This window comes from Lepisosteus platostomus, chromosome 7, assembly GCF_059453375.1.
Source record: "Lepisosteus platostomus isolate fLepPlt1 chromosome 7, fLepPlt1.hap1, whole genome shotgun sequence".
Classification (NCBI taxonomy): domain Eukaryota; kingdom Metazoa; phylum Chordata; class Actinopteri; order Semionotiformes; family Lepisosteidae; genus Lepisosteus; species Lepisosteus platostomus.
Genome location: NC_142617.1, coordinates 40,990,041 through 41,018,040, shown reverse-complemented (window position 1 = coordinate 41,018,040; position 28,000 = coordinate 40,990,041). Strand labels below are relative to the sequence as shown.

The following is a 28,000-nucleotide window of genomic DNA, read 5'->3' as shown; positions in this document are numbered from 1 at the left end:
TAAGAAATTACTTTTCTTTATTCCTAGAATTTACATTTATAAAGTACAGCAGATGAGCAGTCCATGATTAATATTGGGACATAAGAGCACTGATGTGCAGGCAATCATGCCAACATGCAGAGCCGCCTTAACATTGTGTGGAAAGGGGGCAAAGACCAGAAAATAACAAAGCCGAAAACAAGATGGAGGGCTCAGATCATCTCTGCATCCCCATAAGCCATGATGGCCTTGTAATGGTGAAAGCAACCGTAGTCCAAAATAAGCACATATTGTCTCCATCTCCATGAAGAAGAGCATCCCAGCATGCAATCCAGCTTTAGCAGTGCCAGACACTGCAAAACAGCAGAGCACTATGGGGATCCCACCCCTCCTCACCGCTGCAGTCACGGACTCAAGCAGGACTCCTGCCTGCCCTCACAGGACTTCACACCAGCTCAGTCTGTCCTCATCCGGAGACCAGCTGCTGGGACCCAACTGCAACTGGGCGGAGGATAGACCACTGTCCCGAAACACAGAGTCCGCAAGCCCGCAAGTCATTTACAGTAAGTGCACTGTGTAGAATGTGCACTGTGCCATGCTGACATTTATAGCAGTGATGACTTCTAATCTTCAGAGTTTCTCTCTCTTTTGAAGTGTTACAGACGCAATTCACAAATCCATGTTTAATAATGACAGTCAAATAGGTTATACTCAGTTTTGTTCAGCATAAAGTAATGTCTCCTCTGAACTAATAAACTCTTAAAATATAAAAAAAAGCTATTTCACTTCAGAATGACCATGAAAAGTCAGTTTCTTGCTCTTAAGGTACTCCATATTTTGCACAGGATTTACATAATCTTAGTTCATTGTATAGTAAGTGATTGTTCAGTTATTTTGCTCTCCTTAGGCACAATACTGTTACAATATGTTTGCTATACTGGCACAATTCAAAACAGAGTACAGAACACAAAATTAAAATAACTTATTTGCAGAATAAATATATTTATGTATAATTTGTGCACATATGCATAGAAAATAGCATCATAATCTTAATCCACAAGACTAACATTCGACACTACTTTCCTCCATACTGAAGGCTCACAATCACTAAGGGCACTTTCAAGATCTCAACAGCTGGCACAAAGGTGGCACCAATTCTGAGTTGTAGAGTTCAGAGCAGAATCTAATGGAATAGCAATGATCTGGCCTTCCTTTCATACAGCAACACCTTCTCTGTTCCTGAACCTAGAGAAATGGACATCTTTTGGATGCTTAAGAGGACAGTATTACAGTACATCTTACAAATGATTTGTTTCATTAATAGCCTCTAGGGGGTGGGCAATCTTGCCTTGAGATGCCTTTCCCCACACTTGAAATCAATCATTCATCCATTACATAAAATCCTTCCATACACACACCTTTTAAAAAATATTTCATGAGCAACACCATTCAGATTCATTAAAACTGTAATCATGGGTCTGACAGGTGATGTGTTTCCCCCGAACATGCTGAATTTTAAAGAGAGCCATCCTGGACAGCTAAGATACAAAACCACATGGTCTGCCCAAAGGCACATATCATGGCAGGAGACTGATTATACACTGGATGCATCCATCGAAGGCTGTGCCATTATTAGCTAATCACTCATATTAACACCGCAGGTTTTACACCTGAGGTGTGTAAGGGCAGCAGAAGCAGGTTCAAGCACTCATCCAGGCAAACACACAGCTTCGAACCGAGAACGTCCTGTTAAGGAGATCTTTATCTTATCCCGGTTTCTTTGCTTGGACCACCTACTAAGCTTACAACCTACCAAACAGGGCAGAACTGCAACATAATTACAGCATTCAATGGAAGAAAATGGTACAAAATATACTTAGGGCAAATACCGGAACGCTTAATAAAGACCCAGTGTAAATATGTTTTCTATTTAATTTTTATAAAATTCTAGAACGATAACAAAAAGCTACCTTTTTGGAACAGTGAAGTCCTAGAAAACATTTGTAGTTACACGCTATTTCCACTAGGTGGCTGCAACATAAAATGTCTTAAAACGTCTGAATATATCGCATCGTACGATTGCACAGCATTTTCTAAAAAGCTTTACGCAGAAAAAACATCGAAAAGCGCTACTCATTCTTGATGTTTTTTTTTAGCAATGACAGTGTGAAGAAGAGACAAAAATAAACGTAACCCTGATATATCTCAAAGTGACAGCTTTGGTAAAAAACATTTTTTTGCTAGACAAAGAATTTTCTTTTCACCTCTATTTTTGTAACTCAGTGAATCTTAAAATATCTTGCATATACATTAAATGAAAAACTTTAAAAAAAACAGGTTTTGGTTAGCTCAATTTTGTCGTGTTCAGAACGTCCTCTATTTCACAAATTCATGTTTTACTGAACTAAATGTTCCTCTGGCTAAAAATATCAACAAGGGAATAGTGGTTCGGTCATTCATTCCGTAAAGCTGATCATAAACCTGTCATAGATGTAGCAGAAATTATGCCGGCATTACATTTCACTGCCAAACAACAAACCCATCGTCCTGTGAGCACTCAAGCCCCATTATCAATGCCAATGCCCTTACAGAGCCAGTAATTTAACTGCGCTGGCATGAGACCTGCTTTCCGGATCACTTAGGGCAAGAGCATTTAAGCTTTAGAGATAATGGACACCCATCGAGAATCATAATTTAGAGCCCACACTGTTGTCTAGTTCGCTCAAAGGTAAAGAATGACGAATATTCCCAATTCACCGAAACCAGGCAGATGAAACCTGAACATCAGTGAAAGACCTCAAGGCGACGTCTAAAACAAACTGCAATGCCACGAGCAAAGACTGTTTCCTTTCCTCTTGTTCTGCACAGAATGAACAAGGATCTCCAACCCTGGGCAGGGGGAGCCGCACGGACGCCGGTCAATTCCACGAGCCTACGGGTTCATCAGCCAAAATACCCAGAAGGTAGATGCAGATTGTAGTGCGCATTCTGGCACCTGCATTATGAAAACATGGAAACGAGAAACGAAAATGTACCGAGAAATGTTCGGCGAGAATGTGACGGTGCCAGTTCACACAAGGGGGCGCTCATGTCACAGGAGTCTGTAAGAGAGTGCACGGCCCAGTGTTGGGAGTGTCGTGCAGTATGTGGTGGATGCTATGAGTACCCTCTACGGTCATCTCCCTGCATTGTCCGACTTGTAGTCCACGGCTCTCCCTGACCAGGGTGCAGACATCTGTACCAGCTGCACCAGTTGTAAGCCACAGCTACTGTCCACCCTCCTCTACTGTGCACTTTGTTAAATCTCTCCGTGCCCTTACGCCTTTTTTATGCTTTTTTGTCGCAAAGCAAATTCATGTCACGTTGTAAATTAGTTTTAAGTTGGGTGTGCATCTAAACACAAAGATACCTCAACTTTCCCAGCAGGTTATATGGTATAGTTTGCTCCCAAGAGTAAATTGTACCATACAACCTGTTGGAGAGTAACAAGGTGATGGAAAGTGAATTTTGTGGAAAGTCAAACACTAAAAAAAAGTTGATCCACTTAAAGTCACCTGAGCAATGTCATCCACAGCCATACTACGTCTGAAGTGCCACTAGGATCTACATATTTTCCCAGTTTTGAAGACTACAGTACTGTACAAGATCCAGGGCAGTATTCTCAAACAATCAAGACAGCTATTCCAGTGGCACCACAGCTCTTTTTCACTAGCTTTCAGACAAGCAGGGAAGTCAGGTCAGTACGTTCTGGTCCGAAGTTCTCAGCTTGCTTCTTTGCCTTCTGTTGTGGCTGTTGATGGGCTCAGCTAGAAGGCGAAAAGGATATTGTAACAGCACCTCCTTTCAAGAACAAAGCAAGAACAATGACATATGGCACTTCATAAATCAACACATCCTCGTTTTTATACGCTCGCTTTTGTATTCGGCACTGCACGCTAAAATGATCTCCGCATTGCCAAACGTGGCCGACAGGGCCATTGGAAAAAAAAAAATCCCCATTGAAAAATAATGAGAAAGTGATTTCTCCCGCTAAAACGAATAACAAATTATTCTAATAAATAAGTCCTGGAAGCGGAAGGAGAGAGGGAGGATGGGGGCAGGCAGGCACAAGGGGGCCGGCCGTTCAATCGCCGACGTCGGTGTCGCGGTCCCCGATGAGCCACAGGATGTGAAAGCTCAAAGCCAGGAAGCCAGTTCCCAGCAGGTCCCCCAGGGCCGTCAGGTAGGGGATGGAGAAGTTATCAGGGTCCATGCCCCTCCCCCACATCCAGTGCACCATCCAGTCAGCAAAGTACAGCAGGATCAGCACCTGGAGAGAGAACAGGAGAGCCCCGCTGTGTTACTGAGCGCCTGCGCACAATTCAGCAGCATTAAGCCCTAGTTATTTTCTCAGTTCAGGCACTATAGGCCTTTTCCAGGTCTTCGTTTATTCATGTGAGGAACTCCAGGGGTGCAGCCGTACACAGAAGACACTGCCAAGCTCCCTGTCCTGAACATCACTGTCCGCCATGATTCTCAACACTAGGCCGGTGTCTAGACCCGAGGTCACTGCCAGCGTCCTGCTAGCCATGATGGATGCTGATGGAGACAATCAGTGTATAGGGGTCTGTGTGGGCTGGGATCTGACCAGCACTGACCAGACCAGAGTCTGTGCACTTCCTGTATGCTGGACTATGTCTCAGACTCCACTGATCAAGAGCATCAACAAATCTGCCGATAGTGACAGTCATTGTTCAAAGTGCGTCAGAAGCACTTGCACATTGTAAAGGCCCAGCTTGTCAGCATCTGAGATGCCGATTCACCAGCTGTCAATATTGTTCTACTGAACAAGCTGTTATTTAGTACTGTGTAACATTTGTTAAAAATCTGAAGCACTGCCTTATGGCATGTGAGAAGACATAGGCAACAGTTTGTTCATAAATTGACCCTTTTAAAACAGCCTGAGCAAGTCCTTTTAAATTTGTGTCCTAATACGATTCAATTAGTGCCAATAAATTTTTCAAAACTTGGTTAAGCAGACAAAGCAGGAGCTTTAAAAAAAAATAAAGAGCCCTTTTCTCCCACTGTGTACCTGTAGCAGTGCAGCAGTCATGTAAAAGGCAACAAAAATGGAGGTGAGGGTGGTGTGTCCCGCCTGCATGGAGTTGATGGTGTAGAGGAAGACCAGATGCCCGGGCACCACCAGGAGGAAGAGCACCCGCGCAGATCGCGAGTTCACGCCTGCAGGACGAGGGAGAGAGCAAGAAGGCCCTCATCACAACCACAGCCGCACACTGGACATTCTCAGAATCGCTGACCATTGCCTGCCTCATTACAGAGAGGTACTAAAACAATTCCGGATAATACAACCGAGTCGCAGCACAGAACGATCAGGCAGAGCCAGAGACCAAGCACTCGGGCAGAGGGGTGATAGTTAAATCATGGGCATTGAAGCACTGTGGGAAAGTCAGACTTAAAGCCCACCCAATCTGGAATGGCCAAACTGCCGTCTGGGCCCTCAGCCACTCCTGCAGTGCTGCGGAGGGAGAACTGGTTATTTGATACACATTGCAAGCGCCACAGTGCCTCAGCACTGAGTAGGGGACCAACTGTAAACATATCACACACCTTTAATGAATTGCTCATATTGTAATATTTGTATCGTCCCCAGACAGTGCACCTGTAAAAACTAATGAGGAATACTGAAATGCCGCCTTTTGTAAATGTCTTCATTTTTATAAAGCAGCTGTGGCTCAGTGTGCAATGTCTTTGACTGAAAGTTAAAAAAAAAAAGCATAAAGCTTCTGAAACGCGGAGATCCCAAGTCAATCTAATACTTTTGCTCAGAGCTGGGAAGGCCAGCGTCTCTGCAGGTTTTCTTTCCAGCTCAACAACCTCAATCAGCTCATTACAGGCTCAATGGGACCAATTCAGCAGGGTCTCTCAGCTCTCCAGGTGCTGCTGCTTTGAAGAGACCTAGAAATCCCGCAGACACACCAGCCCTCCGGGACCAGGCCTGCCCACCCACGATTTAAAGAAGCCGAAGGAGATGAGCCAACTGTCGTCAATTACGTCCCTGCAAAACAATCAGAGCACAGAGAGCAGGAGGACAGTCGGCCAACAGGCCAGGGCGTGTGGAAGCTGCGGAGGCGAGGGGGACTCACTGGATCCGAAGAAGGTGCTGCAGGGCGTGGGGCACCTGCGCTGCGGGACGCTGGGCTCCAGGCCTGGCATGCCACTCATGTGCAGGTAGGTGGAGATCCGGCTGGCCTGCACCGCCACCAGGTTCCCGCCAACACCTGCCCGCCGAGAGCAAGCCTGTGAGCATCGCAGCCCGCCCACACATCCGCCGTCAGAGCAGAAGAAGGGCGGGGGATAACTGGGGCTTCTCATGTTTAAAGCCCGCAGCCATATCACTCTGCAACTCACAACCGACAACCCACTGAAGCTAAGCAGGTGTGAGCCTGGTCAGTACCTGGATGGAGACCTCCTGGGAAAAACTAAGGTTTCTGCTGGAAGAGGTGTTAGTGGGGCCAGCAGGGGGCGCTCACCCTGCGGTCTCTGTGGGTCCTAATGCCCCAGTATAGTGATGGGGACACTATACTGTAAACGGGCGCCGTCCTTCGGATAAGATGTAAAACCGAGGTCCTGTTTTAATGGCTCTGTGGTCATTAAAAATCCCAGGGCGAAAAGTCCCGAAAAGTGTAGGGGTGTGGACCAAATTTCCCATTGGTCCTTACCAACCATGGCCTCCTAATAATCCCTAATAATCTCCTAATTGGCTTCATTACTCTGCTCTCCTCCCCACTGATAGCTGATGTGTGGTGAGCGGTCTGGCGCATTATGGCTGCCGTTGCATCATCCAGGTGGATGCTGCACATTGGTGGTAGTGGAGGGGAGTCCCCATTACCTGTAAAGCGCTTTGAGTCGAGTGTCCAGAAAAGCGCTATATAAGTGTAAGGAATTATTATTATGATGTTGTTGTAGAAATAAAGCAAACTTAGCTTCAACGTGCAATGGTTCTGGAACATCTAACTGATCCAGAGCAGAGGGCTCTCAGGACAACAGCCTCAAAAACTCTGATGAAGGTATGAGACAGCTACCAAGCAACTCACACGTATTTTTGGGGAATTAATGTGTGAGCTGGTAAATACAGAGCAGTCTCCAACTCAGGGCATGGAGTGCAAGGGACTCCGGCTACAGGACATTCTTCAGAACGTGCTCCTTAAATCTTCACCTGCTCGGCTGTTCCCAGGGAGAGGGAAATTCATCTGGAGGACTAAAGCAATTCAGCCAGAAAAGACAGCAGGAGAACATGCTCACCGTTGATGACCGGAGTGAACACCGCCATCCCGGCGAAGTTGGGATCGGACACGGTCTTATCCAGGATCAGCCCCCCGACACTGGAGAGGGGGAACAAACAGGCGGCAGTCAGAGGCCTGGCACAGCACAAATACCTGGCGTTTCAGCTTCAGAAGTCAGAAATGCTGGTTAAGAACATAGGAAGCAGCTATTTTAATACCTAGATGAAGTGCAAATTATTTGAAAGAACACAAGATGACTCCTTACATCGAAGGTTAAGAATAGTGGTCCTGAATTAGCCCCCAAGCTATTGAAACTGATCACCTGGGATCCTTTTAGAACAGGCTGGATGAGATTCTGTGACCTATTAGCTACTCATTACCAGGTGCTTTATCCATAATGCAAACTGCATTTGTTTTTAGATATTTTACTTATTAAACATTGTGAGCATGTTTTACTTTACTGTTCTTCTATACAGTGGCTCTGCCTTAAAGTACCATGACTATGTGGAGATGTTTTAAGATGGTGCTTGAATTTTTTTTCAAGACTTTGTGCCCATTTCCTTGCTTTCTACATGGGGTATTGTACAATGTGCTTTGTACATGGGTCACCTGCACGGCTGGGGGGTGAGGCTGCCTGGTTACCTGCTTATCGCCATGGCGATAATGACGGGCTCCCAGCCCGAGTACAGCACCTCGCGGGTGGAGGGGATGCGGCGCGCGATGACGATCCACAGGGGGGTCAGCGCCACAAAGAAGGCACACACCAGGGGATTGGCGTAGTCATTCAGCTCTGCAACCACATAGCACAGCCTGTGAGCCCAACCCACGGGGAGACAGAGGCAACATACGGCCATTGTATTGCCTGGAGGGGGGAGGGGGTTATATCCACTGGGCCTGGGACCTCCAGAGGTTTCTTCACTGGGAGTTTTTGTTTACCTCTCCTCTGTGCCCAATGGTCAACTGTTGTCAGGTACAGCTAGACTGTTAACGGCTATAGACATCTGTAAAGACCTCAGTGACCAAAGCGTATGGTCAGACAGGCCATATTGAGAGGATGGTGGGGTACACCTCCCCCTCCCCCCACCCAGGCTACACTGTTGTCTTCTGAAATTAATAAACATGTTGACGTTTTTCTTCTTTAGGTGGTGGAGATGCCAGCAGAATAGACTGCTAGGACCCTTACAGCCTCCCACCAGCTTCTGGTACTGTGAGCCCCACGGCGTCTGCAACTACATTAGTATCACAGGGGGAGCTTGGGGGTGTGTTTGCAACATGGGGCAGGATGATGCAAGACAAGGAGCACCTCTACACGCCCTGTGTGTTATTTAATGCATGGTGCACTGCCGCCTGGAGGGCCCCGGTGTGGTTCTTCTGAGAATTCAACTAGTAACTAGACCTGTGAGACTCTTTGACCAAACACCAGGATGCTTCGGGCTCCTGTATGAGATGGGCAGGTGTGACCATGTAGATGAACAAGCAACTCTGCAGTGCAATTCTTAAACCTTAAACTTTCATCAACTGAGCACACCTGACAAATTATGCAGGATGCTCAAAGTCCTGCTCCTTCTGCTTGACACAAAAGCCCTCTTTGTTGTGGATGAAGGACTGTTTAAGAGAGTCCAGAAATTCTGTTTGAACAATTGTCCTCATTGTGAAAAAATGCCTAACTCCCCCTCCCCCTTCCCCAGCAAAACAACATTCAGAATGCCCACAAAAATCGGATAAAGAGTTTCTACACCATTCCCGTTCACTGTGATGACTTTCTAAAGCCGCTTTAGGTTTGTCTTGGGAAACAAAGCAGCGATGATAGTTTGAATGAAAAGATTGCATCATTAAAAAAAGGCTGGCACTATTCCAGCATCTGCAGCACCTGCAGCACACAGCCCCTAGGAAAGCATTCCGGCTAGCGAATCGATAGCAGCTCAGCACACGTGATGCCATCACTGCCACGGTGTACTTGCAGAGCCGATAAGAAGCCTTTGCAACAGAAACTAGCTGCATGAGTTTATTACACAAAGCTACAGTACCTTCACCCACTCCCTCTTTATTCCCAGAGTCCATTCAAAGCAAAGGCAAGCACATCTCCCCCAGCTCTCCCAGGGATCCGCTCTAATGCAATCCAAAAGCTGCAGATCCATGGCAACAAATAATTCACTGCAGAGCCCAGGCACTGCTTAGCAAACCCTCTGAGCTGCCTGTGAGCTAAGGCACCGAATCTCACTCCTCTGCTCTCTGATCACAGGCAATGCCCCACAGAGGTCTTCTCAGCATAATCTCTCGATTACTAGAGCAACATCAGGCTATGCTGCTCAAAAAAGTTGGGAAGCAGCAGGGCGCTCGTCCTGTGCCCGTCAGCAGTCCCCTTCTTATCTTATTGTTTTTATTGAGCCGTGACGGACAGGAATAATGTCCACCAGCAAACCAGAAAATCCAGATATTCATTTCTGCATATAGGCCTATGGCTGGTTTCCTGTCAATATGAAGAGCAGATTGAAATGAAACATAAATGAGTGTGTGACATGTATGACCTCTCATTAGTGTTTTCAAAACTTTGGTCCAACTGGGTGTAAACCAGATTTGAAGCAAGGTTTTTGCTTTCAGATGCCAGCTGTTAGACATAAGCCACACTGGTAAAGATAGTCATTGCAGACGCTCTGCACCAAGTAGAAACATGGCACGTGTCACAGGACATGTTGATTGCACAATTCCACAGACCATGTTCAGGTGTACAAAGGGCAGCCGAGGTCTTACCTAGCTGTTGGTACAGGCCCGTGCTGATGCTAGCCAGGAGCGCCAGCGTAATAAGGTCACCCAGGCTAGCCGCGATGGGTGTTGCAACGTTGTCCGGGTTTATGCCTATCTTCCTAGAGCCAATGATCACTCCAATCATGATCAGACCTGCCCAGAAAGAATTCAGAATTTCTCATTAAAAAAATGCATTGCTTTATCAGTACTATTTGCACAAGAGCATACAATCTGTAAAACCTGAAATGGACCAAACTGCTGTGCAATGGGATTCTTGCTGTTGTACCCTTTTCTTTGAGCCCATTAAAAGATTTGATTCAGAAAGCAGCTGGCAGAATCAAATCAACTTAGACTCATGGCATGTAAAAATCCTATAAAGTGCAGGGAATTAAAGACTCCAAAATAATGTGATACCTGCCCACACATCTATGTTTGTCAGCTACACAAGGCCCTGGAGAAGGACCTCTTCTAGAGCAAAAAAGTTGATACACATTTCTGGGTTAAGTCAATAAAGTATTTTGTGGAGCTGTTAGAAGCAGAACGTGTGTATCGTGTGATCTTGTACCTATTTGAACCCTTACCCAGCAGGAGGGAGGCGATGAAGGCTGTGGCCACACTGCTGGCACACAGCAGTATTGCATGGCCAATCTTGAAATGCCCCTCTGGGATCCAGCCAAAGATGACGGCAGCAATGGAGGCCAGGAATCCCACTACCGTGGCCTGAACCTACACCGGAGACGGGAGAGAACGTTCCTCTTCAGTGTTAATTACTGCTGTTATCTGTTATATGCCTTCAATCAGTTCAAAAACCCAGTATGACAGAGTGGCTTAGGAAAAGGAATACAATACAGCAGTAAAATCAATATTACTACATCAAGTGTTGTAGTCTAGTATGTTCTTTGTGCATTAACGAAAATGTGAGCAGGAAAACTCCTGTGATGAATGAGTGTACTCAATAAGCCTGGAAGGGATGTCATTGATGAATAAGCACAGTTCTGACAACAGATAACCCTTCAGCCCACAAGGAGCAGGGTTACCTTAAACACATTTCTTGTCAGACTGCTCAAAAACGTACAAGTATACTAGTCTTTATGAAAATGCAATTTAGGGTAACCTTAAAGCATTGCTAGACTAGGGCTCTCTTGGTTCAGGAATCTAAAAGCTGTATATACCTTCCTGAGCGTCTTCAGGAAGTTAAATTGCTAGCAGCGAATCTTAAGGGAAAATGTCCAGGTGACACGCTGTCCGCAGAGTATCAGGTGCATGATTTACAACGGTTGTTCTCACCTGAATAAGAGCCAAGTTTCCTATGATCATTTTCCACATTTCCTTGGCAGTGTCCATCTGCCCAATGTTGGCCTGAAGAACAAGGAATCAAGAAATTACTTTACTCCCAATGGAATTCTGGGAATGTTTGCCATATACTATGTAATGAATAGGTTTGTTGATGACATCCTGTCGGGTCAATCTGAAAAAACATAATGAATAAGAAAAAAAAGGTTCAAGGATTAAGAAAAGCAACACATTTTGCCTTAATCTTTCTTCACCCTTACAGCAGTCAAGTGCTGTCAAGGGTTCTCACATCACAAAGACAAACTTGATTGTGTCGGCTTGTTTTGTTGTGGAAAGATGATCTGAGCCCTTGAGCCAGAAATTTTCTATTTGATTGCTATCTTAAACAAAAAGGTTTTGATCTTCAAATAAAACCCCTACGGCTATCATCGTCAACATATATTTAAGTCCTCAGCTAACCTCAGCTCACTGTCTGTTAATTACAACCTCCAAGCACAGACCCTGCAGGCAGTTTGAAGAGGACTCCTGCATCACTGGATCCACACAGCTTTCATTGAAAAGACCTGGTCCTCATACATATAATTAAGGGTCAGGGGCTGAGAGCAGGGTATCTGCTTACTAATAAGTCTACGCTAATTGTCACACTGCAAAGGAAGATCAAAAGGCAGAAAAACATGAATGTTTTTTGAGGATTTCTAAACTCAATAACTGAAAGGCCAGCGAGCTTCACTGGACGTGAAGAGACGTTGCTGCTCTGTGTGTTAAAGTCAGCGAAGGGCAGCTCTCCCTCTCTCCCTTTCTTTGTCATTCTGTCTCTCAGTGTTGCTGTGTCATCCGTCTCCCCATTTCCTCACTCAGCAGCGGCTTGTTACTGAGAGGGCCTCGCCGTGCTGCTTTGCTCTTAAGCTGAATCAATGTTTAACCCAAAGCCTGGGACATTGACAGGTGTTCTGCCAGACCACTGCTAATAATTAGGTTTAAACACCTTTAAAAGCCTCTGGCACTTCAGGAAGCTGCTCTGAACGTGTGTTACTGCTGCTAACGCAGTGCGCTGATTGGCTGTTACAACATCCAACTTAATGAAAAAAAAAAACATTTTCAGCAACGGTGCTGCAAAACTCCTGACCCTCAGCTCAGCTGCTCAAAATAAAAGGTCATAGAACAAGGAGTATTAGGAAAAATAAATACAGATCATGCTTCGGAACTGCAGGGGTTAAATTACGCCCAACTATGAACAGTTGGAGGCATTGCAGAGTGCCAGCTTTGTGTTGGCTGAGGGTTTAGAACCAGGTGCCCCTGATCTGGTCACAGTAACCTGACAGCATGTATTGGCAACACACAGGGGGGAAGTTCTCCAAATCTACCCACTGCACGCTCGTCTGGAGGGAGATAAGAGGGTAAGTGCTGATGCAGATAAAAGGTCTGAGCCAGCCCTGCTGCACACTGAGAGAAACTCAGATGAAACTGAAAAAGTGGGAGGCAAAAAAAAAAGGCTTCTTTATTCCTTGAAAAAACATTTCAAGGAAAATTCACTTCAGTTCTCAAGAGCGCATTAACAGTTTATGAGTCACACAGCCTTAGCCTAGTATTTAAAAGGCTGCAGAAATCGTGTGCGACAGTAACAAGGATCCACTGGAGTCTAACTTAGAGAAAAGACTAAAGCTATGAATGTTACATCTACAAAGATTTAAACATAACCAGAACTATAAATGTCACTGTCTGAATCCTTCACCTCTTTCCGGAATCAAATCAAACCAGAACCACATGTATTTATGAAATTAAACTTTTTAGGACTGACGAATGCATAGAAAACCTGCCTTACTGAGACACCGCAATATGATCTAAATTGAGGGCGTAACCTTTCACATAGTAAAGTAGGTTCGTATTTGTCTACTCGAGAAGGAGAATTTTCTAATTTGTCGCCTTCTCCTTCACCTTAACCTTGCTCAAGCAATACTTCTTTCTACAATATCAACCGCACAAAATGACACCCGCTGGGGAAAAAAAGCTACCACTGGCCACCACTTCAGTGTAAAAGAAAAAAAAATTCTTTCACTACTGCGGCAAATCTGACCTTGAACGAATAACACGTTTTCTTAAAAGAAAACTTCAAATAATGCAGTCATGTGCATTCATTCTGCTTAATCTTTTCTTAGTTGGCATCGGATTAGATTTTTTTTCATCACAGCTTGCAACTTTAATTGTGGTTAATCTTCAGATAATTAGCAGGAGGGATAATCACAAAGTGTGGCACGGAGTGCACGCCAGGCCTGTACCGTGTAGAAAGTCAGACCACTCGCGTCCGAATCCAAATCCGGAACCTCGGACCCGCATGAGTCACGGGGCCAAACGAGTTGAACTTCCCGTGCCTGGGGACATTACTCAAGGAGCAAGCAGACGCGGGGCAGGAGGAGACGTAGGGGGCGGCCGGCGTCTGGCGTTTTACTCACTGCGGTGGAGAGCCGGGAAGCCAGAGTCATTTCCAGATTCCCCTTGAGCCCCAGGAGGGCAGGAACTAGAATAAACACCTCCGTCACCTCCTTGAACACCGTCCAGTGCTGCAAACACAGAAACAAAGAACAATGTGGTGACTGAACGGGGCCCGCCGTCTCCATCTCCGGACCGGGCACAGCCTCCTGGCAGGGGGCGCTGGTACGAGGAACAGACCCCCGTCATCTGGGTACGAAGCTGCCACACAGCAGAACTTTCAATTCACTCCATTGCAAGGTCCCGGAATAACCAAACCTCTCAAATAATCACCTGGAAATGCTTGATAATTAATGCAGCTGTACAGTGAGCACCTGCAGTGGGAGGGGTAAGGGTGTCAAGGATTTGATATCCTCTGTTATATTAGTAATAATGAACAACCTCGTGACGTTTCAATACCGATTTTCATTCCAAAGAGCTTGAAATATAGTTGAGCCACTGCGGAAGAGCTTGGGTGATGCACAGCAGCCCCACTACACAGCAGATCAGGTGGGAACTAAGAACTTCCTGTGCTAAATGATCTAAAAGGGAGCTTTAGGTGGGCTACTCTGTACAAGCCAAGAGTGGAATGTAGAAGAACTCTGTTATGGCAACCCTACTCTTACAAACAATGCCATGGGAACACTAATAACAAAGTTATCAGGACCTTGGTTTAGACATTGTGGTTCAGAAGTAGGAGCGCCACCTACTGGTCCACCAACACCACATACAGGATCTACCTGGTTTACCATTAAAGACTCCCCCCTCAGTACAGACAAGGCCCATGCTTAATCAGCTTCTAAAATCTGACACGTTCAGGCCAGAAGGTGGTAAAGACATTGCAGTAGACCAAGAAGGGGATGATGACTAATGTCTTGACAGGGGTAGATCTCTGTTGAGACAAGTCTCTTATGCCTTGAAAACCTTTGCATAGACTAATGATGCATATCTTTCACTTTTGACAGTGACCAGATGGTACAATACATCTCAAGATCAATGTATTGTCTCAGTGTTCTGTTAGACCAGGGGTCACCAACCTTGCAGACCCTCAATCCAATTAGTTTTATGGGTAACCAGTTTTTGAAAGATGTGCAAGACCTGTAAACTACTGATGAATGAAGAAAGTTAACTGTCCAATTGAGAAAACTCAGGTTCTTGAGAGCTGAAGAGCACTGATTTAAGGCTTAATTGAAACCTACATTAGTTAAATTACTTTAAACTAATTACTTGCTTATGTAGTCTCAGTTGCTGCTCCAAGTCATTAGAAACCTGTGATTGGATTAAGGCTCCCCAGGACCAGGGTTAGAGACCCCTGGCAGACTGAGGCTGGACTGCTATCACACTTGTTACACTAGAGTGACTTAAGAGAGGCATTCTGATTGCGTTGCTCTTTGTGCAAGTACACAAACTTGTTTCAGAGCTCTAGAACTCACAACAGCATCAGGTCTTTCCGGCTGAGAGTCATGCAGTACAACTGTATACACATCGGCCCTAAAGTGACTAATCTTATTTGCTTTAAAACAAACCAGCAGATGTGCAGATACAGGTATGTCACATTGTGATAAACACTGAAGCCTGCTATGTCAGTACCGGTTTCTGCTTGGAAGTACTGTTTTAAACAACCATCACCTTTCACTGCTGAAATGTGAAACCATAAAAAGAAGATGTACAGTATAAACACAAACAGCAGCCTTTCCAATATTAGCGCTTCGATTGTGCATGACAGATTGAAGGCCGTACACTGAGAACAAAGCCCCACTTAATGCGGTGGCGCTGGAAAGCACATGAATTACCATGAGGAGCAATGCCAGCGGGGGGCCTGAGAGGTGCCAAGCTTGTGTGCCACGTTTCAGGGGGTCTCCAGGAGCAGCGTGTGACTGCCTGTGAAGGTATGATCATGAGGCTTCTCCGAGACAGGCACGAGGCCGGCCCTCAAGGGCAAATGGCTGAACTCTTGCCCGCCTGCCTGCTCGCGCAGCACGGTCCCTGCCCAAGGACTCCCGCTCACAGCGCTAGGACTGACCGCATCCCTGCCCGAAGCCCCCCGTGTGTCTGTGCCCACTGGCCCGACACAGGCCACTGAGCAGAGATCTTGTGCTGTCAGCAACAGAGAACTCTTGCATAGAAACCAAGGAAATAACAGTCCCAAACTCACAGCACTTTAAAAAAACACAGAGCTTTAAAATGGCAACAGTCGAGGAAACTGCATCAGGGATACCATGTAATTTTTACATCTCCTGTCACTGGAATCCATCTTGAAATCCTCAGACCCTTGCTCATACTATTTGCCCTTGGTATACTGGATATGATTTATTAGACAAAAGTGTTGGTTGGACAAAAATAATCTGCTCTCTGAAAAAACTTCAGATGCGTTTGTTTTGAAAACAGCAAATTCCGAGAAGTTCTTTTTTCAGAAAGCAACAGCATTACCAGATTGAAACCTAGACAAACAGGCCAGGAATATATATTCTTGGGAGACCACAAAAAACAAAACTTATTCTTGTAGAACAAGAGGAATTAGGCGCACTGTTGGATGGCCACAGTGCCAGATGAATTTATCTGCGACACAGACAGGGAGCAGGCAAAACACCAAGAAATGTACAGTATGAAATGAGCACAACTGGCAACAGCACAGGAGTATAAACTTACAGCATGCTTGTACGAAGCCATGCCTCAATTACAAAAAATACTTGAAAGTGGTACAAGGATACGACATTGCATACAACGTGGATTTTACTGTTTTTTTATTAACTCAACTCAATAAACTAATGAGTAATAACTGCAATGGAAGATTACAAAACATATTTCTTTACATGAAGATGACACGGCTACAATCACAATCCCTCTGAATGCTCAGGGACGTGACAATTTACAGACAGGTCCAGCATGCTTAGTGCAGAGATGTCTGGCCCTAGCTCCAGTGCCTGTGATCTACGACACTGGATGGTACAGCAGTGTACCATGAGGGTGATCACCAGTCACCAATCCCAGAATTCCACACACTGGCTTTCCACAGCTCCCCAGCTACATATCAGGTTTCCAAGTTGTGTAACACAGCCAGCTTGAGCAGGCTGTTTGCTAACTACAGCATATATGGTCACGGGCCAGGGCAGGAATTACAAGACGGCCAGTAAAAAGGTGTGTCCTTTACTATTAATTACATTAAATGCAAAATTCCCAAAAGCATTTTAAGCCCCTTTTCCAGGCAGAACACGAGGAACATAAGCCTGAACACAACCCAAAAACTAACCGACTCAGTCATAGATTTCTTAAATTAAATTAAGTAAAAAAAAAAGAAAATTGGTTAGTTCTCAAAGACCACTGTTCATGTAACTCCACAAATAAATTACAGTATACTGTAATCAAATATTTTGAATCCTAAAAAATGGGCGATTTGGGGTGAACTATACAGCACTGAGTTGGGATTCCCTGGGTACAAGGCTGGACACCCCTTGCTAAAAGTTATCCATTTTATCTTTTTTTTTTACAGACGATAGTATATTTCTACGGAAAATTAGGTTATGTGTAAGCGTTGTTGTAGACCAGTTGGTGGTGCTCTTCACCCTGGTCCAGAAATTTCAAACTAATGCTGTAACCCTGTCTGTAGATGGCTCTGTACTTGAGCTCCAATCAAAATTGAAAAACCTTGGGGTTATATTCGATTCTGGCTTAACATTCGACCCACATGTACAGCATACTGTCAAAACATCTTTTTTTCACCTTAGAAATATCGCAAGACTACGCCCTATGCTATCATTAACTGTGGCTGAAAAGCTGATCAACATATTTGTATTCTCTCGAATTGACTACTGCAATGCTCTGCTCCCTGGGGTATCTAAATCTACTCTGAACAAGCTGCAGTATGTCCAAAATTCAGCAGCCAGAATCCTGACCAGATCTAGTGCAAGTGTTCACATTACTCCTATCCTGGAGTCCTTGCACTGGCTTCCGGTCAAATTCCGCGTAGACTTTAAAATCCTCATGCTCACCTACAAGGCTTTACATGGCTTGGCACCTCAATACCTGTCTGAACTTTTATCGCCCTACTCCCCACCTCGCAACCTCCGCTCTTCAAATTCTGCCCTCCTTACTGTCCCCCAAGCCCGTCTACATTGTATGGGCGACAGGGGCTTCTCCTGCTATGCCCCCAAGCTCTGGAACTCCTTGCCCAAGGATATTAGAGAGTCACCTTCTCTAAACTCCTTCAAATCCAGACTCAAAACCCTCCTTTTCAGAAAAGCCTTTACTTAACTGGTTCCATTCTTCACCCCTCTGCTCTTCTTAATACCATCTTCCATGGTCTCCTCTATTGTTATTGTTGTATTGTTGTAATTATAATTGTGTCCTGTCTTGTGAAATTTTCTTATTTATTGTTGTAGTCTTCTTATTTATTGTTATTGTCATCCTGTAAAGCGCTTTGAGAAGCCACCTTTAAAGGCGCTATATAAAATAAAGTTTATTATTATTATTATTATTATAATGCCCCAGTATATTGACTGTGTCCTCCTTCACATGAGATTATCTACAATGGTACAACATATAAACACAGGAATACCCACTAATAAAAGGTGACATTCTGTATTTTCGAGTGATATTCTAAATCGGAATTACTTGAGGATATAGCGAAAATAGCCATTTTGACTTCACTGTTCCAACATGTATGGAGGGCACTGTATGCCCAGAATGCCTTCCACTGATTTCTGAGGATGTTATAGTAACAAATGATGTTTATTTCTTGGTGATTGTTAAGAGCCCCTTATCCATAATGAAGGCTGATTGAATAGCCCATTGTTTTAAAGTGCTATCACAGTATTGATCTGGAAGCCACTGTGATGGGACAGTCACAGTCAATTCAATTCAATTCAATTCAAGGTGCTTTATTAGCATGACCGATGGGTACAATCAGTGTTGCCAAAGCAAATAAAAATAATAAAATTAACATAGAACAAAACAAAAAATAGAAGTAAAATAAAATCTACAGACATGTTACAGACATTTACAACAAAGACATATTATATAATATTGACATATACTGTAGGCGGCTGGAGCATTATTGGGAGACGGACTCACTGTTCCTCAGGCTGTGACAGGAGATCACATACTGGGCTGCCAGATCAACTGAGTTCCCTCCTCCCTCTCCCAGTAGGATTGGGACCTGTTGTGGTTTTGGCAGGTGTGGGAACTCTGGGATTAGATTTCTGAATTTCGGGAAGAATGTTTCTCTAATCCCAGAGTATCTGTCACAGTGCAGTAGGAAGTGCACCTCTGTCTCTATTTCTCCCTGCTGGCAGTGGGAGCACACCCTGTCCTCTCTGGGCAGCCAGGTCTGCCTGTGTCGCCCAGTTTCTATGGCCAGGTTGTGGTCACTGAGCCTGTACTTCGTCAGGGTCTGTTTCTGTTTGCTATTTTTTATTTTGGTCAAATATTCAGCTAGTGTGTATTGTCTGTTTAAGGTTCTGTAGCATTCCAGTTTATGTTGTGTTTGTGTGTGTGTGTCCCAGTGTGTGAGATATTGCTGTTTGATCTGTGCTGTGATGTGGTTGAGTCTGGGTTGTGGTGCTCTTGCAGTGGTGTCCTGAGGCTGGTTAGTGTTGGTGTGGCTCAGGTCGGTGAGCCTCAGTACCAGCTGGCTCAGGGGGCTCTGTTTTGGGCTCAGCTCTTGGCTCAGCAGGGCTTTGTGGTGGTAGGAATTTTGGTCACTGTTTTTTAGGTGTAGCCAATACTTTAATATTCTTTTCTGTATGTTTATCAATAGTGGGTACTGGCCTAATTCGGCCCTGCACCCGTTGTTAGGAGTTTTTCTCTGCACACGGAGGATGATTCTACAGATCTCCATGTGCAGAGTTTCTGTGGGGTGTTTGTCCCATTGGGTGTAATCCTGGTCTGTGAGGGGACCCCACACTTCACTGCCGTATAGGGCAATGGGTTGGATTACACTTTCAAATATTTGGAGCCAGATTCTTGTTGGTGGGTTGATGTTGAAGAGCCTCCTTCGTATTGCGTAGAAAGCCCTGAGTGCCTTCTCCCTCAGTGCCTTCACTTCCAGGTCAAAACTCCCGGAAGAGCTGATGGTGAGACCGAGATATGTGTAGCTGGATGTGTGCTCCAATGTGTTGTTGTTCAGTGTGAATTTGTACCTGTTTCCCTGAGGTCTGGCTTTCTTCTGGAAAACCATAACTCTGGTCTTGTCCAGATTGGACAAGTCACTCTAGCTGTTACGGCAATGAACCGATTCACAAAATAAAAACAAAAGTAAAATGGGCACTTTGGCTTCAGCAGCAGGTCATAGTGTCTTGGGTTAGGTTTTGGCTGTTTTAGCCTCTCCAGACTCTGGACCTCCTCATTTTCCAGGAATAAAAATGACCCTGTCTGGAAATTCCTAACCGGATGTACAGCCCGACGGCTCAGGGCGGACGATGTGAGAGTGAGCCGGGACTCAGTAGGAGGCAGAACAGGCCCTCGCTGTGCTAGATGGGGGAGAGGAGCTGTGTCACTTGAGTTCAGACACAGCGTCTGTGGCTCTCTCCTCATCGCAGCGGTGGCCATAATGATGTGCTGGGTACTGGATGTGGTGAACCAAGAATTCCTTCCGCGGGGGAGAAAATCACTCTGTTTACAGGTTATTTTCCTCTTGAATGTGTAAGCACTTGCACTTTCTCTTCCTGCCCCTGGAACAGCCAAGATCAGTCTTTTGTTTTTGTTTTTTTGTTTAAATCACAAAAGCCAGGGAAACATGATACATTTATTAGTGGGAAATCTCTTGTGTACTTGAGACGCTCGTTTCCCAGCATGCCTCACCGCAGAGTCAGGGCATGGCCACTCTGCAGCGATCCAGAGCACAATAAAAGGAGTGTGAACATTGCCTTGAGTGGGTAATTGTTACAAAAGTACAAAAACATTTAGTCCACAGACCTTTTCTATTAATTTTCTTAATGGACTTAATCTGTGAATAGGAAGCAGTAATAGCTTAGCATCTTGGAGGACTACCTTTTCAAAGTGTATACATGTGTAACTCTTATACAAATTTTTTCATGCATACACCCACATACATCTTCACGAGGATAATACAGATATTTATCTGTAATGTGCCCTTGGTGACATTGGAGGTATTTATTGTTGCTTTTTAAATAGGTATCCAGAACCCAGAACATGTATAAAGGAAAAAAAGGTTTTGAAAATCTTAGCCTTTATGGAACATTCTTTGTAGCATCTTAATTAGTAAGTAATGAACAAAGTAGAAAGTAACAAACTGTACTTTGCGCAAAACTATTTTCCACACAAACAATTCCGCAAGAACAATCTCAGGCGAAGGTAAAAAGGGAAGGAGAGGCTTCAGGGGCTGAACGCACAGATGGTTTAAGAAATAACAGTTGTGTCAAAGTTTGTTTTTTAGTTATTCAATATCACATTATGACAAATGTAAATCAAAACAACAGGAATCAGTAAACTGGTCTGTTCCCATTAGCTGGCTGAAATGGCAGTGTTTCCTTGAAAAGTGGCCATGGCCGAGATCTTGCAGCACAGAGCACGGCTCCGTTCAGTACCCCACATGACACAATCAACACCCAGCTCTCAGCCTTGCTTAAACATTCCCTGTGCTGTCCACAAAGACCCAAGGCACCCCTCTGTGCGTGCCTGTTTGTTCATTATCATCAACATTGTTCTTAAGGAGCTTCTGAAAATCCATCCCTTCCTAAGCTGGCAGAGTTTCATCATCAGTATTATAATCCTGCCTACAAGGACACAGGTGAACTAAGCTCCTATTTGACTGCTCCCTGGATAATGGAGTTAGCAGCATTCCTCCCACTGCATGCTAAGAAAGAGAAACAGGTATTTCAATGGACAGCATGGGTTCTTCATCTTCTCTAGCAAAGGAACCAAAACGGCAAACTCATTGCCTTCTTGTCACCTGTTCTTCTGGTGTTGGGGCGTCTACCCTGAAAACTGCAGTACTCTGCAGATGGCATGCACTCCATAATACGTTACATGCAGGAAAAGCAGTCTGACAATTAATCTCTGCCCCATTCAGCAACACTTGGCAAGGGTGTTAAAAATGCACTTTGGTTCACTATGCTAGGTTTCAGAGTTCATGGTTTCCAGAACTAAACACAAAGCACAAAACTGTTGGAAAGGGAACCAGAAAAGGAGCAGTATGTAATTAAAATCAGCCTACTGTAACTTATTCACCCTTCAATAAAGGAACCAAAATATTAGCCTACCAGAGGCCCTTAGTGACGTATGAAGTATTTATTGTTGCTTGTTAAACATATATATATACACAGACTTCTTCTACAAGGAAGGAAAAATTGAATATCAAAAATATTAAAAAGTTATGGATCTTTCTAGTAACATAATTAGTCATTAATAAATGATCTCTAATTTATTAAAACCTTATTTTACAGAAAACTATTTTCCGCTCAGACAACTCCACAGGAACAAGTGAAGGAAACAGCTGAAGGACAAAGAGAAGCAGAGGTTTCAGGAGCTAAAGACATAGAAGGTCTAAGAAATGACAGTTGCCTCTTCAGTGAGACTCCAAACCTTAGGCAACTTGTGTCAAAGCATGCTTTTAGTAATTCGAGGTCACATTATGACAAATAAAATTGAAACAACAGGAGATTTAGGGCACCAGTGTGTGCCAGTCAGCCCCCTAAAACGTCAGTGTTTCCTTGAAACCAGACACTCCAAACTCGATCCGACTGTAGGAAAGACTGACCTTAGAAATAAATGACCTGCCACCGATGCAGGGGCTGTTATTTTTAAACCAGCTGGGCACACACACTTACGCATGCACCCTGCACAAAGTAGAAAGACATTTTGAAAAAGGACACAACCTGCAACTATTAGGTTTGGTTTTCATTGTTATCAAATTGCATCTTGTAAAACTAATAAAAGCTGCCTGTTAACCTTCAGGTGTTATTTTTTCTCTTTCAAACCAATTACAGAAATTCCACACAGACTTTTTTTCCCCTCCCAAAGCACGCTAGGTTTTCCAGAGCTAATGAAAGAGCACCTTAGTTGACTTTAAACTAAGAAGTGCTCTATAACAGTCGAGCAGGCAGCACTGGGGGCAACAGCAGAGGGGTCACAGACAGAGATAAGGGTCTTGTTTAAGAGGAACAGGGGCTTTTTTTTTCCTTCTCCTTCTTGGTCCTTGGGTCTTGGACCAGGACCACACCCCCTTCCAATGACATCAGAGCCAGCAGCTCCACTAGCATTGGCCCCAAGGACATTAACAGGAAGAAAAGGTCATCCCCTCTCACTACCCATCAGCTTCTAAAAGTGGATGCTGGCCAGCAGGGCTCAACACTTGCTACAGGACACGTGTATACATGGAACCCTGTCGCATCAAAACGAGCGTCTGAGGCACAGATTCCAGCACCCATTTGAGAAACCACCGTTCACAAAACAGAACCAACACTAACAACTCCAGGTGCTTCATGAGGGATCATGAGACAGGGGGCCTGGTTCATGGGTAATTAACGCCCCAGGACAGCAAGTTCCGTGGGAAAGCAGACCAAATCTCCTATTTTTGGCAGTTTGTAAGATGATGCTCTAGATCTGTAAATCATTATGCTTTGAGAGTTTCTGGGCTGGGGGAAAAGGATGGGAAAAACAGATTCCCTGTGATATCTGCTTGGGAACAACATGGCAAAATGCACGGAAGTGAGGAATGCCAAAAACAAATTACTTTCCAGATCCAAAGGACACGGCTTTCTAAATACAGACATTCCTACACTACTACATATCTACTGTATGTGTACAAACTGCACACTGACAAGGTGACTTGAAATACTTCCCACTCCAACGCAAAATTTGCTTCACTCCTCTTTACTCCAAATTGAGCTTTGAGTACATTACATTCACAACATGGGGAATGAGGAAAATTCATGCTGTAAGATAATGTACAGTATAGAGAATTGTTGATATTTGCCAGGAATATGTCTATATCCTGCAACATTTCTGAGACTTTTTGAAGAGAAGCAGCTATTTAGTTCAGCATAACTGGATGACATTGGTTACTTTAAGGTTGGGAAATTATTCAGTGAATTTTGTAAAATTGAAAAGCTCTATTCACAGAATTGTGGATCGTTGAGGATTTGGGTACCAGACCTTAAAGCATGTATTCCAATTACTGTAGATTACAACTGAGTGATCGAGAGCTTTAAACTGTTTTCTTAGATATGATACCCATTCTGTACACTGATACCATCACCTTATCTCCCTTTGTTAAGCAAGAAGAAGGCATTCCACCCATTTGGCATCAATGAGTTGTAATTTATCAGAGATGGGTACCTTTCAAGCTTTAGGACATGAGCCAGTAAATGAAATTGGTCCATTATGGTAACTTGACTCTAAATAGAATAACAATTATTGCATTATTCAAAATTGCACACAGCCCTAGGGGAAGGGCGGATCACCAATGAGCAGTTTGATATCATTCCAAGCTCTTCTCCTAACCATGATAGAGCAATCTGCTAGTAAAAGCCCTGTGTTCATCTCTTATCTGGATTTACCCCAGTCTGTGGTGTGACAGCAGTCAGCTAAAGACGTAGCCTGTAGTCATGCGGCTGTGGAGTTTTGGCATCCCAACAACACATCAAAACTCAATGCCAATTCTTGCAGAGCTTTGCGATATTTAGGGTGACCACATAAAGAAAGTCAAGTGTATACATGTTCAGAGTTCCCCCTTATTCCTTCCAGGCAATAACTACTGTACTGCTGATAGTTTACAAGCGTATAACTACTAGAAGACACAGTCCTGTTTAACTGCAACACACATACAAGTTCATTATTCTGTCTTTATGCACGCTATTAATGTACGATAAACTCGTGTCTCCTTAAGCCGCAGGGCGTCATTGGGTTCCGAATGGCTGCGTGACCGCAGCTCCCGCGGCGCAAAGCTCACTCACCTGCACGATGTCCAGGACCATGCCGGCGGCTACTGTTCCGAACCCCGCCAGCAGGAAGGGGAACAGGACCTGCAGCCCGATGGAGAAGGACGTCTCCTTCAGCGGCGCCGCGGGCATGGGGCTTTGGTCGGCGCTGATGTCGCTCTCGTTGCTCTGGCTGGCGTTCTCCAAGAGCGCGTCCTCCTCCCTCTGCCCCTTTGCGTTGGCCCGGCAGTCGATCACCACTACTTCGGCCCTGTCGCGGTCAGGCTCGGCTCGGTCCGAAAAGGCCGGGACCTCCGTCAGCTCGCAGACCCCAGCTTCTAGCCGAAGCTCCTCTTGGCTGTCGGGCCGTATGACCGGATGCACTGTCCCATTCGCGTGGTGGAAAACGGGAAGAGACGCTTCTTTTTTGGATTCTCCGGCGACGGTGGACATTTTTGATTGTTTTTCTTGAGCCTCCGACCAAAGTTCCATACGGTTACTTCAGGAAATATATTAATTATTTAGATGAACAGGCGAAGCAACGAGTCTCTTCCCAGCTTGCTTTTCCTCCAAATTTGTGACGCTTTAAATTAATTTATCCCATTAAAGAACTTAAATATGTTCATACTATATATTACAAAATGATTTATCCTTAAATATTTCGAAAAGTACTAAAATATGTATTTTTAGGCGCTTAAAACGAAGACAGGTGTTCTTCTCTTCTCTTTCAAGTGTAACTTTGGCTTGCGGACCACACAGGTAACAATCTCCATCAAACAACGCACCTCTTTTTTTCTTCCAGAAACGGGGAAGTTAAAAATGACTATTCTGCAAATTTAGTTTTATTTCACTCAAATGAAAAACTAAAGCCTGTTGAACTTTTTAACCTTCAGTGCAGAAGTTTACAATTTTTCACAGACTTTCCATTATAATGACGAAACCTAATTTTGAAACGAGCTCGTAGGGGCTCTTGGAAGAAATGTACATTTGTACACTGGCTGATCCTCCCACAAATAGGAACTTTACGATGGCTGTAATCGCTGAATTCCTGGTTGAATGGCCTTTTTCTTCGGTTTTCGTTCAGATGTCACACCAACGTCAGCGCCAGTTCCTCGGCGCTCAGAGCTGTGTTTCCACTTTCAAAACCAGCTTGCAAGGCCGTCTCAGGGCATAGAATCGTCTCACCTTTCAACACGTGGCAGGATTTTTTTTTTATATTTAAAGGTCTATGAAACGTGGATAGCAGGTCTTTGCCTGGATAAATTCAGATTTTATCCACCCGGTTACCTAGAAATACAGAAGGGACGCGTATGTACGTTACTGCAAATTAAAACTGACACCATTGCGTTCAGATCTTTATAACTGCAAATCATTTACTGTATTTGTTTTTCGATGTATTCCTTTAAGAACTGCTGTGTAGATCGCGACATAATTACATGATAAAATAAGGACCCACGGGACGAGAAAAGACGAAAATATTCTTAGCAACGGCTGATACTTGTACAGAACCGACTGCATTTACATGTCATTTAATCTTGACTGACTCTCGGATAATACATGATACTGTGTTAAATCTCTTCCAGTACTGCAATTTTGCTATGTGCGACAGACAAAATAATGAAGGCTATGAATCCGCCTATCAATCTGTATGAATGTTTAAGTCGTAACCGCTGAATCGATCAAGATTCCGTATTGCCTGGGTAATAGCGATTTTTCCCACCTTGTTCTTGTCTTCACGATTCCCCGCGGTGCTAGAGACTGCAATTTCCCAAGTGATATGCTTTACAAGCTCGACGGCGGGTTGTTTTTCTTAAGCCTGGGTTTCAGCAGACGGAGCGCTATGAGCTGGACACGCCGTGTTGTACAGGCGCACCAGTCAGCACCATACCGAGCATTGGAACTGAGCAATGACACGCACATTCGGTGTGCTCTCAGCATACAAGTGAGCAAGATGCAGCTCCAAAGGCACTCGTTATGTTAAACGCATATTAATAGACATACTTTTCAAAAGTTAAAAAATGCCAGAAGTAAAATTGTTAAATTAACAGGAGCTGTTTGTACTACCAAAGCGGCATTCTACTTAAAACGGTGGGTGGGCAGGATTAAGCAAAGCAAAATTAATTCCGATAGCAATACTACTCTTCCATTTCCTCTGTCACCTCTGAAAACATTTTCAACCCACTCCTGTGTAAGAAATAGGAGGCTTGAGATGTTCCGGTGCGCCTTACACGGTCAAGGCTCAAGTTTGTACCAACTAATGCAAGGAACCTTCCAAGCCGCCTCCGACGTGGGTTTACAAAACTCTCATGATTACTCCAAATCCACTTCGTTATCTAAAGATAAGCCACTGCTGATAAAGCACTTCGAAAGCAACAGTCGCAACATGCCCCTGACTTCCTCCTACAGTACATCCGCAGCAATTGAACTTTGAAGCATCAAACCCGAATCCGTCACTTAGACTCAATGTCGCCTAAGCAGTGTTCGCCAGTGAACGGAAAACTAGCCATCCCGCATGAAAGGTGTTACTTTATTTTTCAAATAATCATCATGCGTCAAAGACGCCCCCTGGTTCTTTAAATGTACAGAAGCTCGTGTTCCTGGGGTCGTCTTAGCGTTTAACTATCGGACGATCAATCGTTCGGTTTGTAGAAAACACCTATAGGAGGATAAGGACATCATCAAAAATAGCCTATATTGCGCAATGCAGCTCAAACTTAGTACTTCAGCCGTACACGACCACGCTCTCGCCGGCAGCGACACAAGTGCTGTAAATGGTTGTAGCTGTACCTTTCAGTAGTCCAAGATTTTTTTCTTCAAATGTATCAGCTCCCGATGTTACCATCCCAATTCCCAGATTGCGCGCTCTTCTCCCGGAGGCCGAAGCAGCTGTGGCGATCGTCATTCCTTATGTAGTGTATTCTTCCTGCCCTGGATTAATGAATAACCCCCCCTGAACTAAAACCGTCGCTCCGGTCCCGTTACATTGTTACAATTAGCATAGCAAAACTCCAGCTGAGGAATATGAATACTGCAAAGCAGGAAGTCAAGAGGCGGGGAGAGATGACGAGTCACAAACTAGGATTATACTCCTCCACACAAAAAGAGCTCCGGCGGCTTTTCAACTACTTGCAGAGCTCGGATTGGTTCGCGCGTGTACTGTACCCACTGTGTCGGAATGCGTGGCCATGCGGCGAGACCGCAGTTCAGAATTAACTAACCATCTCGCCAGAACTGGTTTCAGTTTAACGCTCGCTAAGAGAGGCTTGGTCCTAAAGTGCGTCTGATTCCGTCGGGTCAGAATGGAAAGTACAGTCAATTTTTCAATCCCAGACAATGGAAGTGCGTCCGACTATTGTG

The 28,000-nt window shown here is 44.6% G+C and overlaps 1 protein-coding gene across 2 annotated transcripts; it reads right to left on the bottom strand.

The window, feature by feature from the left end:
* Window positions 1–28,000, bottom strand: slc41a1 (solute carrier family 41 member 1). Of its 2 annotated transcripts, none has more exons than XM_088640362.1 (11): window positions 27,431–28,000; window positions 24,680–25,930; window positions 13,751–13,858; window positions 11,295–11,366; window positions 10,589–10,733; window positions 10,014–10,160; window positions 7,905–8,052; window positions 7,282–7,361; window positions 6,123–6,257; window positions 5,051–5,199; window positions 1–4,288 (listed from the first exon to the last, which is right to left on the bottom strand). In XM_088640362.1, exons 2-11 carry the CDS (start codon window positions 25,133–25,135, stop codon window positions 4,103–4,105), a joined length of 1,626 nt encoding a protein of 541 aa, XP_088496488.1. In that variant the 5' UTR covers window positions 25,136–25,930; window positions 27,431–28,000; the 3' UTR covers window positions 1–4,102. The 2 variants fall into 2 exon arrangements, with proteins under 2 accessions (XP_088496488.1, XP_088496489.1); XM_088640363.1 differs by lacking the exon at window positions 27,431–28,000 and adding an exon at window positions 26,364–27,321.

Coding starts and splice junctions, on each gene's coding strand:
- slc41a1 (XM_088640362.1), bottom strand. CDS start 25,135: ATGGAACTTTGGTCGGAGGCTCAAGAAAAACAATCAAAAATGTCCACC. Junction 10,734..11,294: donor GAAACTTGGCTCTTATTCAG/GTGAGAACAACC, acceptor TCTCCGGTGTAG/GTTCAGGCCACGGTAGTGGG. Junction 5,200..6,122: donor CAGCACCTTCTTCGGATCCA/GTGAGTCCCCCT, acceptor CTCGTCCTGCAG/GCGTGAACTCGCGATCTGCG.